General features: G+C 37.8%; 1 protein-coding gene across 1 annotated transcript in view; it reads right to left on the bottom strand.

Annotated features, from left to right (window-relative positions):
• RAD50 (RAD50 double strand break repair protein) overlaps positions 1-14,963 on the bottom strand; it is a 36,843-nt gene that overhangs the window by 2,027 nt on the left and 19,853 nt on the right. The window contains exons 15-25 of the mRNA XM_019534726.1: positions 13,501-13,690; positions 11,786-11,912; positions 11,298-11,491; positions 10,780-10,890; positions 9,701-9,793; positions 9,512-9,625; positions 8,495-8,622; positions 6,840-7,064; positions 2,704-2,789; positions 2,064-2,206; positions 891-1,024 (exon numbers count right to left, since the gene is read on the bottom strand). Coding sequence (XP_019390271.1) covers positions 891-1,024; positions 2,064-2,206; positions 2,704-2,789; positions 6,840-7,064; positions 8,495-8,622; positions 9,512-9,625; positions 9,701-9,793; positions 10,780-10,890; positions 11,298-11,491; positions 11,786-11,912; positions 13,501-13,690 — 1,545 coding nt within the window. The remainder of the gene's footprint in view (positions 1-890; positions 1,025-2,063; positions 2,207-2,703; positions 2,790-6,839; positions 7,065-8,494; positions 8,623-9,511; positions 9,626-9,700; positions 9,794-10,779; positions 10,891-11,297; positions 11,492-11,785; positions 11,913-13,500; positions 13,691-14,963) is intronic.

A 14,963-nucleotide genomic window follows, 5' to 3' on the forward strand; every position in this document is an offset into this window, starting at 1 on the left:
GGGGAGGGGTCAGATCCAAAGGGGAGAAAAGGGGGCATGGGCAATGTTCCCTCTAAGGTTTAGCAATCTATAAGCAATCCTGGCTGGGAATGCATGGGTATTTCAGCGTGCCGGATGCAAAGCGAGCGGTGGGAGAAGCATTGGCGCCCCCTTTTTACAGCACTGGGCATCCCCCACAGGCCAGTGCCTGGGGGGCTATGCCCCCCACTCCCATCGGTACGCCACTGTGTGAATGGCATTAACAAGTTATTGCACGGCATGATTTTTTATTGTGCGCGGTTGCGCATGCGCACAGCTTACAGGGAGGTGTGGGTGTGGGCCCAGATGCATGGGGCCAATGTTTTTGACGGGCAATTTGCCAGTATATATATAGATATAGATCTCTCTATAGCTATCTTTTCTAGATAGCTATAGAGAGAGCTATCTTTTCTAGATAGCTCTCTCTATATCATCTCTATATAGATATGCATCTCTCTATGTATAGTGATACAGATTATACATGCACACAAACACACACAGATCCATCATACACGCACATAAATATAAAACACACTCTAAAAATATATACACACTATACATAGTATATACTACACACACACACTATAGTACATATAATTGTATGTACGTACATATGTACGTATGTGTGTGTGTATGCACGCACACGCATATACATATTTATCTGAAATATATGCCATTGTGTACAGAAATGGCAAGCTACTGGGCAATTAAAAAAGAAATAATTTCCAAAACATGGTAAAACTACTGCTGCTGTTTTACCGTCCTCCTCTCTAGTATATTAAGGGACAGAATTCACCCTCCCCAATTCCAACTACACAGAGCAGATATCCACTTCATAAGACTGCCAGCTAAAACTAAAGCCAGTCACTTACTCCACCAGCGCATGTGCCAGAGACTCGATATTTTCTCGATCAAGATTAGTGGTAGGTTCATCCAGTGCAAGAATACCACAATTGAGACAAAATGTTTCTGCCAGAGCAAGACGAATAATAAGGGAAGCAAGTACCTGAAAGAAAATAACCCACATCTCTTCAGTGTATTCTTAGAAAGAAATTATGCATGTAACTTTTTGTAACAACACTACAAACAGCAACAGCAGGCTTAAAAGACAACGGGCTAAGTGTTTGTAAAAGGCAATTCACAGAGTTAATTTCTGTTTGTCCCCGTGCCTGAACAGGTGCTGTCTACAGGATGGGAAAGAGCTCTGGTCTGGGGGCATGTGGATTGGAGCCCCCCTAGAGTGGGGCTCCAATCCACATGTACCCTCTCTCCCTTGGATCCACTCCAAAGTGGGGCTCAATCCCCAGCCCCAGACCAAACAGAGATACATATATCTGCTGGGTTGGGGGAAAGGTTGTTGTAACTCTTGGCACTTTCTGTAAAGCGCTGTGAGTTACAACAGGGGATCTGCGTGTTTGTCAGTGCCCAAAGTGACTAAGTCTCACCAATCACCTTTTGACTACATGAAGATTCAAAACACACTGAAGAAATTTTAAGAGTACATTTTATCAAAGAATAAATTTCCTGTAATTGTGTTTGTTGGCATCATATTTTCTGATCAAATAATTCTCAGAAAGTGGCTATGAAAGTTTCAGTCTCATTCACATGGGGCTTCCACATGACATTCTAAGCTTCTCCTGTTTTGTAAAATTTTTAAGCTTTCCTCTCAAAATGCATTTATGATTTTTTTTTTTTTTTTTTAACAAAATCTACACAACCGTTAGCATCATTTCAGTAAATGAAGCGACTAGAAACTCTTTGCATCATTTGTCTGGGGCATTTTAAGCTTGTGTTTGTTTTCACTTCTAACAATCCAGAATACATCTTATCCTTCCAACCACAGAAGTCTTGTTCCATGTAAATGACCTGAAGAGGAATGTCTTGCCTTCAAAGCTTTGTCCGCCTTTCCTAATTATTCAGTTGGTCCAATAAAAGATATCACCCTAAGAAATCCTTGCCTATCACATGATTCCTGGACCACTATACAGAGTAATTCCTACAGCATCATGCTAACACTTCCATATAAATGAAATTATATTACATACCTTTTGCCCAGCACTACACCTTCCTCGCATATCCAATGCAGTATCTCCTTTTATCATTACTACTCTATAATTGTAACTTCTCCTTTTATCAGATGCTGAAACATTCTCATCTGCATCAGAACGAATCTCTACATATTCAATATCTAATGGGAAGAAAAGGTTTCCATCATAAAAAAGTACGTTTTAAAACAAAGCACTGAGACAGTGAGGTACAATGTACAAGGTACAATGGCTAAGCAGGGTTGAAAAAAAATAGGGCCGCTCCTTTAGGCAATATAATTATACAAATACTGCTCAGAATACTCCCACCAACAGATGAACCTTCAACACTGGTAGGTTAATTTATGGAAATGGATTAAACTAGTATGCTGCTTAACTGCAGTATTGTTTCAACTCCTGCTCCCAAAGACACATGCATGTACTTTGGAAAGTATGGGAAGATGAATTACATCAGATTGTGCCATGCTCAACTATATAACTTTTTATTGTTACAACAACTCGATTCAAGTTTAGAGTTCCATGGGTGCAGAGTTTTAAAAAAATGTAGTTGTGAAGTATTCAGTGTTTATTACGAACCAAGGTATACATAAAAGATGCTTTCAGATTGCATACTGAAAATGTCAAAAACCAATTCAGGTACCTTGCCCTCTGTAGGTGCTTCGCCAAAGATCACGAATTATTTTGTTGATTTCTTCCATTTTCATGCTGTGAAATGTCATTATTGCTCTAAGAAAGAAGAATAGACAAAATAGCTGACTTACTAAAAGCGTTTTCAGGAAGACAGTGCCTTTCCTTCCATTTTCAAGTAGAGTCCATATTAAAAATATTATTCTTTATGATGGTGAGTACAGCAGAAATGTATACAAAATAAAAATATTTTACACTGGTAAATATTCCCCTTGACATACAATTTAGTTTCATAATGTCAACAATCATATCTCAAAAGATATTTGAGCAAGGGAAGCAAAACTCTTTGGTTACTCTTAGATTTCTAGTCAATTATTGACTGAGGAATATTATTATTATTACCTAAACTTTTAGTGTAATTGTCATTCACATATGAAGTCTAGATTTCAAGCCATCACCCAAATAGGGATTTTCCCCACTTTAAAATGAATATTAGAGAATTGTAATTGTATTACATTATGGTAATGTAGGTGCTTTGAGAAGACTGTACACTATTTTTTGTCAATTCCTTCCATTTTTGAACCCATGGTTAGACTAGATAATCTTTTAAGGTCTCTTTCAGCCTTACTTCTCTATGATTTCATGCTGTGAAGTGTCATTAGTGCTCTAAGAAAGAACAACAGTAAAAAAAGCTCATTTACTAAAGGAGAAGTGAATGAAAGTTTCTTTAGGAAGCTACATTTAACATTAGGCTGACAGAAACAATTCAATTTCAAATCATAAGTGAACCACACCTTTTCATAATCTGAAAATCTGTGTACTTTCACAAATCAATTCATCCTTAAGATCTGGAGCTGCTGACTTCAGCCCTGACCTGACAAACATTTAAACTTGTGATTATGGATTACCGTTATACACACAGACTGAGTTCACTCTATAAACTAACTCATATTTCTCCTGTTTTCAGTATGGGGTCTTTATTTCTCTCTCAGAGTAAGTGATATCAGAATGGCCATAAACAGATTTAAAATAACTTCTGCTAAACTTCCAGTTTCATACACTTTTGTTCATAGTATGTGGCATTTCATTCTGGTGTATCAACCAAATCTACAGCTCAGATTCTTTTGGGGTTTACAGAGCTAATTTTTTAAAATATGGTGCTAGTTACATTTTTATAAAAGCTGGAATGATTTTGTTCCTTCGAAATCTTACTAAATTAACTTTTCCTTTCGATTGAAAAGGAGTGCTGACAGTACAGAAAAAAATCCTTATCCTGTATATCTTAGTCCAAATAATGGTGCAGATTTCCAAAGCAATCCAGTAATCTAGTGAGTTGTGTACAGTCAGTGGAAAAGGAAGGGTCACCTCCACTGGCTCTACTTTGCAAACCTAGCAATACTTGGGTTCAACAGAATGAGAAAGAAGGATGTCAAGAATGTGGGTTTAGAATCCACTCATCAGCCACGTATGTCTTCCTTTACAAACATGTACAAACCTTGCACGTAAGTGGCATGCTTGCCACCTGCCTCTACCATTGATTTGTGATACTACCTTTTACAAGAATCCAGCACCTGCATATGGGAATGAGACATTTAGTATTTCGAATGGATTAGCCCTGAATAGACAACTCAAGCACTTTTTGCCTTGACTGACAGCTGTGTTTAGTGAGGGAGACACTGGATTTGAGTGGAAAAGGACTTCTCTTTTCCATTCTGCCTCTACCAAGAATTCTGATTCAGTCACTTGGAAGGGTTAGGCTCTAATCATTTCCACCCATCTCACCCAAAAGCAGTAATAGTGACACCAGGACTTTAAGAGATTGTATCTCTTATTTGAATTTTCTACCTGATAATATCAAACATGTATATTTTTATGTTGAGTCACCTGGTATTGAAGCAAAGACCAACAAGAGACAAACAATGAAATAAAGTTGCAAATTATGGTTGACCTTTAATTAAAGACTGATGCTCAACTTTAACTACAGAAGACCTGGAACTCTGCTGTAATATCAGACTATAACATGAAAGTCAAAGTAAGCTGGCTGGGTCATGCCAATTACTTGAACGCTTTTTTAAAAAAAAGCTGGGGCAATAAAACATTTCTGGGATGAAAAAAATAAAAAAATCTTTTCTCTCATCTCTTTCAAAACAAAGCTCTCCATCTCATCCAGGGACGTAAAAAATTCCCACTACCATAAATAAAAATTGCTAAGCCTGGAGAAAGGAAAAATACATCAAAAAGCAGCACAAATAGCTCAGGAACACATTATACAGCAATATTACCAGTCTTTAAATATAAAATCAAGAAAGATGAATCTTACAGTGAATCTACCAGAAACACAACGCATGCATGCAAAACGCTGATTTCCTAGACTACGTGTATGGCTTTCAATCTCTGACCATTAGAGATGATATTTTTCTCACTGATTTATGCGATTACCCATAAGTGATGCCTATCTGTTTTTTCTTGAAATTACAAGACTAATTTCCTGTATTGCCTTAAACAGCAATTTAATTCTCAACTATAAAAGGGAAAACTGTAGGGGAATTCATGGAGTGCATTTTCATGGTAAGTGCCAAGGCAAAGAAATGTAGGGTTGCTTATAGACATGAAAAAGAAAGAACATCGCTTTACTTTAAGCCCGGTAGACTCTGCACTGAGAGCAGTGCATGCCCAGAAGAGGCATCATATTAGTTTGATCCAACCTCTGCACAGATTGGGGGCTTCAGCAGGGCTTTTTGGCATTTTTGTCTAATACCTGATTGAAACAGCTTTAGATAAAAGCATCAAGCAGCCCTGCTGAAATGCCTGATCTACAGATGTTGGGGAGCCGGGTTGAACTAAAGCGCTTCCTCTTCCTGCAAAATGCTTTTTTTTTTTTTTTTTTTGGGGGGGGGGGGGTTCTTCACATTTGTCAGCAGCCATAATGATCATCTATCATTTCACTTTAAAAAGCAGAAATTCTTTACAAAAAAGTCATTTCAGAAAAGCTTACACTGGGTTATCAACATCTCTTTCAAATACTATTTCTTTATTCTTCCCTTCTATTAAATGAAGTACTCTGAATATATACACACACACACACCGCCCCCCTCAAGAAAGTATATCTTTACTAGATATAAGCCTTTGAGACACTGTGACTAATACAACTCTATAAGCACACATCAGGATGAGTGGAAGCCATGAACAAGGAACTTCCAGCAACATAGAAGGAACTTGAAAGCAACACTTTAATTTGCTCAAGCTACATTTTTAACCCTGAAACATGACTCCATTTTGCTTTCCAAGCATTATTATTTAAAGAGCCTCAAGGGTATGCTAGGTATTTTTGACATGCATGTCAAGTGATTAGCACCAATTTTACTGTACAAACTCAGATCCAAGAGACAAAAGCCAACTAACAATCAGCTTTACTTTCCCCTGTCTAATGGAGATCCTGCCCACGGAGCAGGCTACCACTCTTTGGGGAACTCCCATTTTTAAAGAATGATCCAGGATATCATCTCAATACGACAAGCTACTGTGAGCTCATAAAGCCCATCTTGCACATTTTACACTAACCTCTCATACTGTGTCAATTCAGGTTCTTATCTTCAAGGTGCTCAAAGGCTTCTACCCAACATACCTAAAATATCATCTAACACTCCACAGAGAAAACCAAGGAACTCGGCTTCTTAGGCACAGTGAAGCCTTGTAGTATTATGGTAAATCTTGTCTGTAATTGAAAAATTCAGAAACATTTACTGTAGTTCTCAACTGGCGTGCCGAAGCCCTGCAGTCCTCCTGCAAACAGAAGCACCCAGGACAGTCTCACCAGTGCCCGTTTCTGGGAGAAGCGTAGGAAAAGCTGGACTGGGAAGGGCTTTATTGCACAAGGCTGCTTCTGCCTGCTTTAGACTGATCGCAGCCCTAATGCAGAAGGAGCATATGTATGTGCCACATGTCTGCTGGCTGTGATGCAGGCATAGGGCAATTTTATCTGGAAGCAGCAGGACCCAGATGTGAAGCACTGAAGTAAACTGAAGCAGTGCCAGCAATGGTTTTCAACCAAGGATGCTGCCACATTCAACAAAGTAGTGGGGGAGGGGCCAGGACTCTGAAAAGTTGATAATCAACGATATAAGTATTTCTACCATGTAACATACTCACTTGTCAAGTGCTTTGTAGTAAATGTCTAGGTCCTTGTTCACCAGCTCTGTTGTTCTCATAACAATCATCATGTCTCTGTACTTTTCCTCTGCATCTTTGAACTGTGATTCTCGAAGCTCTTTCTTAAACCTAATGATCTCTTCCTCAAATCCACGCTGCCGGCCTAGGGCCAAACTGTGATTTCTTTTCAGTTCTTCTATTTTCTCTTCTAGACGATGTTGTTCTCTGTCATGTTAGAAAAGAGTATTTTGCATTTAATGCTTTATGTCTAAAAGACAGTTCTATCTCCCTGTTTTTCATAAGAGATAATATTTTGTACAGCAGCAGCAAGTATAGAAGTTAAACTTGTAATCCAAAAAGATATTATATTCACTGCTCCCCAAACACAAAACTGCACTGCAAAATATTTGTTACTGGTAAGAAATGAGGAAATATTTTGATGGGATTTTGCTTAAAAATATAATAAAAATCACTACTCTAATCAGTGAAGAAAAATCATCAGGTTTGAATGCTGCAACACTATAGGTAAATATATGCAAAATAAGTAGTCCAACTGTAGAGAACTAAATCTTTCGCATAACGTACAGCAACAAAATGATTGCTACGGTAATTCCTTAAATGCCATTACTATTTTTGGTACCAAAGAAGAATAGTCGATATAAAAAGCTGTGTAACTTTAAATAATTCTAAAAAGCGAATGGAAACTTGCAACTTGGGTATGTGCATCAGCGGTTTTGATTTAACATTTGTCCTTCTGCTCCTATATGGGTATAAAAAGGAGCTAACCTGCAGTAACTTGAAAACCTAATTAAACAAATTTAGGTTACAGGGATTTAGCTTCACTTATTTTGGCAGAAGTAGACAAATGTACCAGCTATATCAAAACATCTTAAACCAGTACAATTTAACACTGATACAACCATTATGTATGTTTACCCCTTCACAGCAGGCTCCAAAGGATTATGTTAAAAACTCTTGAAATGAGTGAAAAATGTGCCATTGTGATCACTGCAAGCAGGATGGAAAACAAAAACAAGATATTCTTGTACTTTCCCTATTAATTTTTACAAGTTATAACAATCATCCATGCGTATCACACACCAAAGAGGTGATGCTAAGTCTCATATTTAGTTGTACTATAAATAGAACACTTTACAAGGTAATATTGTTACTTCTGACTTCCATCTGAAATGACACTTGAAGGATTGGGCATTATGGATAATTACACTGGATGGATGATACACTGGGGTTTAAACTTGCAAACACACTCAAGTCTCACAGACATCAACGAGATTTATGCATGACAGCAACTGCATTCATAAGAAATGTCCATAGGACTAGTCTTATGGGTTCTGGAAAGCAGTTCTCAAGCTCTGGTTACTGGAAGACTTATTCACAAGTGATGCTGTCTCACCACATTATTTCAGCTGCTAAGCAAGATGAACAGAGACAGATCTATTTAATGCAAATTTAACTAACTTACGTTGCTGTTATCACAGGAATATTATGCAGGTATGAATGTGAAGAGGAAGTGGTCTGAAAGAGTGGAAGATAACCAATCTGTCTATTAATAGTGTGGTGAAAATGTAACTCTTTTGGGGAACTCCTGCTTATGATGGTTTGGATTTTTTTTTAAAAAGATGTGATAACCCTACGTTTTCATTTGTTGAGCTTTCATTTCCCCCAGCTCCTTCAAATGCTGTTTTATTTCTTCTTCAACTCCTTTTAGCTCTTCATGTCTTTTTCTTAAAGTAAGATTATCCTCTAGCCATCTTTCTTGTATCTAAATTCAAGTAAAGCCAAAAGGTTTAATAGGGTAATAAGCTTTTAAAATTCCATACTTCTATATATAAATACATACATACATTCATTTTCAATGTATAGACTTAAATACAGAACAACTCTGAAATATACATACGATAAAAACTACATGATCAACTGACAGCAAAATTAACTGGCAGCAGCGAAGATATATTCATGTTATATTACGTTAATAAATTACTTTGGATAGATTAGTTATTTGAAAAGAGATGCAACACAAACTGTCCCTGACAACGTGCCCAATGTTTTGAGCACTATAATAATAGTACTGCAATTCATTTATGCGCCAATGGGATTGTGCTTGCAAGTAAATAAAACTGTAAATGTTGCTTTAAATATAATGTATTATTTTGGTTAAATCCTTTTGGGATGTTAAGATGAAAAGCGGAGCAGTCAAATATTACACTAGAGTGTGAACAGTATTTGAACAATATCACAAAGGATTTCAAGTATGTAAAAAACATAAATAAAGCTGATAAAATGCTCAAGGATGGGGTACCTTGAAATTTAAGTGTCCAACACAAGATACCTTTTACAACAAAGGAGCACACTACATACAACATTTCTTCAGAAAAGCTAGGCTCTTATGTGACTTACTGGTTTGCTTACTTATTGGTAGATTTATCGGTTTGCAGCTAACATGTAAAAAGAGGATTACAGACCTGTTTTCAAAGGGGCATCTACCTGTAGTGCATATAAATCTCGGCTCCACAGAGACATTCATGCCACAATAAATCCACACATCTTTGCATGGATACAGCTAACTGCATTGATTTGAGTGCAGGATCAGGGCCTCACTAGTCATTCAGAATATGTTACATCATAAAAAAAACCAACAAATATAAATTTACCTTCTGGGTATCAATATCTTGTCTAATTGTTCCCATCTCTTTATTTATCCTTTCTTTCCGGTTCTCACAATCAGCTAATTGAGTTTTTACTTCATCAAGTTCAGACTCCTTTTGCTATAGAAAAAAGAATTTTTTATCACTTTAACGTAAAAAACTAACTAGTATTTTGACTATTTCTTTTAAAATTACCTTTTTATAGTCTTCTTTCCCATCTTGAATATAGTTTTCAATTTCTTTCATATAGTTGTGAATAGTTTTAACTTTCTCTTTGGTATCATTTATCTATGGGGAAAAACATCTAATTAAATAAGTGTTTAGGTTTAATAAGTGTGCATGTATATACACACATGCACACTTAATAATTCACAGAACTGCATAACATTTAAGTACAGAATGCTTTCAAAAATATAAACCATTACAATAGCCTTTGGTTTAAGACAAATATTCAGTTTTGTTCAGATTACCAAATTTAGCAAAACAAATTTAACACACCTCTAACTCTGAGAGTTCTATTCATTTTATAAAAATCTATTTTTTATTTTACTATTGGCAGGATTTTTCCTTAAGAAGTCTTCTTTACTGTATTTTTCTGTTTCTTTTAATTTATTTCACTGTTCTAACGTGGCCACGCACCTTGTCAAAGGGTACCAATATACATAAAAATGTTATGTGTTTGATGGCCTGCTTTGCATCACATCATCCTGTCTGTTGATGTAATGAGTACTGACTTTAAAGACACTGCTATATAATTTCCATGTAGTATACAGCATTAAATAGTAAGTTTCTGGTCTGGATACTCACAATTGAACATCTTAAGGTTTTAAATTAGGGGCTTAAATCAGCTCTGTGGGCTTACTGGTTAAGTCAAAACAGAATAAGACAGCTGTAATGAAAAGCCATGCTACCTGCTACACTGAAAACAGCATTACTGTGAGAGGGCAGTATTGCAGAGAATAGCTCACTGTGTTATAAGTCCACAACCTAGTTTATCTTGCAGCAACCTGTTTATGTAGCCACAGACAGTGTCCACAGGAGCTTGTGGAACAAGGGACTACCAACACGCTGTTTCAGTATTGGCTCATCTTCTGAACTGGGCTATGTCCTCTCTCTTCGAATGAATTACAGGCAGCTTATGATACTGCCTGTAGCCACCACAGCTACCCAAAGACAGACTTTCCTTATAAGAGCTCTGGAATCCTTCTCTAACAAGTGTCTTCATAACTAAATAAATTACTGGACTCCCAACTTAAACATTGTGGGATTCTAACCTTGTCTTGCATTGTTTTGTTACTCGTGTTCTTCTTATTGATTAGGTCCTCTCTCTCTTGCTGGAGTTTTTCTAAAGTGGTGTCCAAAGGAAATATTTGTTCCTTTGCTTCCTGAAAAAGAAAAGAATATATGCCAATATACATACTTTTCTTAGAAATCCACTTTAAATTTCTCAATGCCTTATTTCCTTTTCTAGTTTGTAAACTTGTGTACTCGTGGACATCTGGGAGTTACTCAAGTTTTTCAGTTATGATTTTAAAGACAATTCTTTTCCAACATGAATAAAAAAATAAATTAAAAAAAAAAAAAAATCAAGAGGGGCAAATCGTACGTGTTATCTGTGAACTACGGATATACAAAGCAAGTCTGGGAGGTGCCCAAATTTAAAAACCGGCGAAAATAAGCAGAAAGAACATTTTAAAAAAAATTGTAAAGCTAGTTCTAATGCATCATACTGAAGGCAAACATTTAACAGTACTTTTGCAGAAGTAAAGAAAGTGCATGTGAATTTTCTTACTTTGATCTCTCTGCCTAAGGACTGAACCTCAGTGGACAATTCCACAGTCTGTTCTTCCAGCTGCTGTCGACGTTGCATTCTGCTGGAAATGTGAAGCTTCTCTGCTTTCAGTTCATTCAGTGTACTCTTTAGCTGCTGGATCTGATTCTGCTGGGTTTGCTTAAGTTTTTGATTTAGCTCAATTTTACTTGTTACTGCAGACCAATTTTAAAAAATGCACATAGTTAAACAATCTAGGACTTAACAAAACAATTTACTCTGCATTAACTGAAATGGAACACTAAAGTATTCTTGGTAGCAGGTGACAGATTTTAGACAATAAAATGACTAGTCCACTTAAACAGAAGTTATGAGACAACGATTTGCTTTAAAACACTACATAACATAAAACCAAATTTAAATAACCGAGACTTACATAAAAGTGAAATACTATTTTCAGTCTTCAAAAGGCATCAAGATTGGTAAACCACCTTGTTTGCATAATTTACCTGTATCCCACAAGTGTTTCTTTCCTTGCTTTTCTTGGCTTACTTGTTGAACAGTTCTAGTTAAGTCTACCCCTAGCAGTTTGGCAGCATGCTGAGCAATTTTTCTTTCAACATCCCTTAGATCAATCTAAAAGCAATAGGAAAAGTTAATATTTTTGCACTGTTTAATAATGTGTTTAACTTTAACAAAACAATCTTCTACTTAAATTCCTCCAATTCAGAGTAACTTGCACTAAAAATTGTTGTTTTAAATTCAAGATTGTCTTCTTTAGCCAAATGAAATGCTAATGTGAATGAAGTTATAAGGGGTGTAGGTCATAGCTGTGCTGGTCTAAGGACACAGGCAGACAACGTTCTTAGGGTAAATCCTATTTGAGTTGGTCTAATAAGAGATATCGTTGGAAAAATTCTTTTTAGCAAGCTTTTGTGCACCCTTTGTCAGGCTGAGGAAGTGCCTGCAGATGGTAAAACTATGTCTGCAGGTGGTAAAGCAGCCATATTACCACTCCACCCATGAAGAACATGGACCATCTGCAGACGCTTGCTCAGCCTGACGAAGAGTATTTGTGCCCGAAAGCTTGCTAAGAAGAATTTTTCCAACTATCTGAGTTGGTTTAATAAAAGATATTGTGTTTAACCTAAGAACAATGAAGTTGTAAGAAATTTAGTTTTCACACCGAATTAAGAATACATACAACACATTATCGAAAACTGCACCACCACTTCTAAACACCTAAACTTCCTAGCATGCAAATCTCAGATTGGTTTAAGTAAATAGCATTCATAAATGTTGGCTGTATGAAAACCTCAGGTGCATAGAATGAGCACGTAATCTTTGTGTGTAATCTTGCACAAGTGTACAAGTTTCGACTTAAGATTTGTGGAAAGAAAATGCTAATTAATCAATATACACTGATGTGTTCAGAAATGTATACATTGAAAAGGGATATGATCAATATGTATACTGATATCAATATAATCCCAAATCATAATTTTCTTCTAGGCCAATAAGGTAGACATGACAGTACCTCATCCTATAAAGTCTTTCTGAAATATTGTGCCAGAATTTGGCAAGATGAAACAGTATCACATTCTGTTTTGGATTTTAAAATCCCTAACAGAATTAGAAAACTTCCCAAATATATCACCTCTTCTTCTGTACTACGTAAGTATTTTTTCTTAATTATGTGACATACTCTGCCAGCTTCTCTGTGTAAGTGGATGATCCTATAATACAAAAGCCATAAGTAAGGAAATGTGCAATAAGATATGAAAAGGTGCATGGTATGAAACTCAAATGGAGAGAGCTAATTAAGTAAGATTGATTGAAAGTTGGGGCATCAGGACTGCAAAGCACACTTCACTTAAGGTGAAGTAACTTCCAAATAGGGAAGCTCATAACTGAAGGTTTAGTGCAGAGAAAATGATTTCTCCCTTCCTTCCTCCATGGTATGTCAAAGAATGCTACAATTCTTGTGAACTCTTTGTAAAGTATTCCGAGATCCTCTGAACTGAAAGGCATTATACACATGTAAGATACTACAGTTACCATAACCATCTGTGTTAGCTTTGGAATTGTTTTCTAAATGCTTTCTTTAGTAGCTCTAAAATTCTGCAACACTTCAAGGTGTTGTAAAAACAGTGAATTACTGGGCACCAAAAGTAGCATTATGGGAGTCTCAACCGTTCATTAGAAGAAGTTAAGAAAAACTTACCTGGTACCTTTCCATAAGAGTTATATCTTGTAAGCATGCTTTGGCACTTTCCTCCTCAGGAATAACCGCGTGCAAGAGAGTTTCTACTTCTTCTATATCCATTTTTAAGCGCTGAATATCTCGGTTTACATTCTGTAGTTTGTTCCTTAAATCTGGTATGTCCTTTTCTTTGAGTTCGACTATGGTCTGCCTGAACAGGAAATACAAATCTATAGCAACTGCTGATTCAAAAACTATAGCACACTCACAATATAATGAAGGCTGTACAATATTTAAATGTGAAACAGGTGGGATAATTTTATAAAGTGTCAGCTGCTGAAACCTTCCCATCTTTGCTTAGTTCATCCAATTCAACAAAATATGGCAACATATCCCTGTTTTTTGAGCTAAGATTAGTTCAATACCAAGAGTATCTGTCAAAGCAATGCATTCATTCTTATCTTGGGTCATACAGAAATAAACTGTACAATACTACCACCTTGAGAAGGAAAAGGGTACATATTTATCTGCATTTTCCTCTCTCATAGCCTAACTCTCATGAAACCTGAGATAAACTAAGTCCTGATAGAACAGGAGTGGGCAAAATATGGCCTGCAGACCAGATCTGGCCCACCAGCTGATTAGATACAACCCAAGGGCAGGAACTCACCAATTAAATTACCTCCAACCCATGGCTGCCCTGCTCCACTGTGCATGGGGCCATGCCCTGCCCACTCCCACTGGGGCAGCACATGCTGTGCTCCCACTCTCACCCACCAAAGGGCCCTGGCCAGTATGCACAGGTTTCCCGGCGGTGCTGCTGCTGCTGCAGCCACCCAGGGAGCTGCCTAGCTCCCCACCCCCCCAGCAGTTCCTCTTTGTCCCTGCTGCAGCACTCTGGGCAGCAGATAAGGAGAGGAGATGAAGCTGGGCAGCTCCAGATTCAGGTCACCTTCCAACCAACCTGCCCACCTGGCACAATCAGCAGCCACCTGCAGGCAGCCAAGTGGGTGTAAGGTAGCCCTGGCAAGAAGCTGAGTATGCGGCTGGGGCCAAGGCCAGGGTGGGTGCAGATGGGAGCATGGAACGTGTGGGACTTAGCCCCATGCAGGGTGCCAAGGAGCAGCCATGGGCTGGGACGGCACCTACACTGCTTGGGCAAGCTCTGCTGCATGAACCCCTGCCCCTCACTCTCCCTCCACCCACTCCCAGCTAGCTCCCAAGATCTAGCGCTTGGACAGCGCCCCCCCTGCCCCACCCCCACCGTACCCATATACACTCTGCCATACCCACATACACCCCTGCCATACACATACCCTATATCCCACCATATCCACACACACCCACCAAACCCCACCATATGCACACATGCATACAGCCCCACACATCACACACTCCCTCACACCTCCCTGCCCCCTCCCCATACAATATACCGGAATAAGATTTTATTTTGAGCTATTACGCAATTGCCTCTATATGCACTA

The sequence above is a fragment of the Crocodylus porosus genome, unplaced genomic scaffold, assembly GCF_001723895.1.
Source record: "Crocodylus porosus isolate Cpor-Errol unplaced genomic scaffold, CroPor_comp1, whole genome shotgun sequence".
In the NCBI taxonomy this organism is placed as follows: Eukaryota; Metazoa; Chordata; order Crocodylia; family Crocodylidae; genus Crocodylus; species Crocodylus porosus.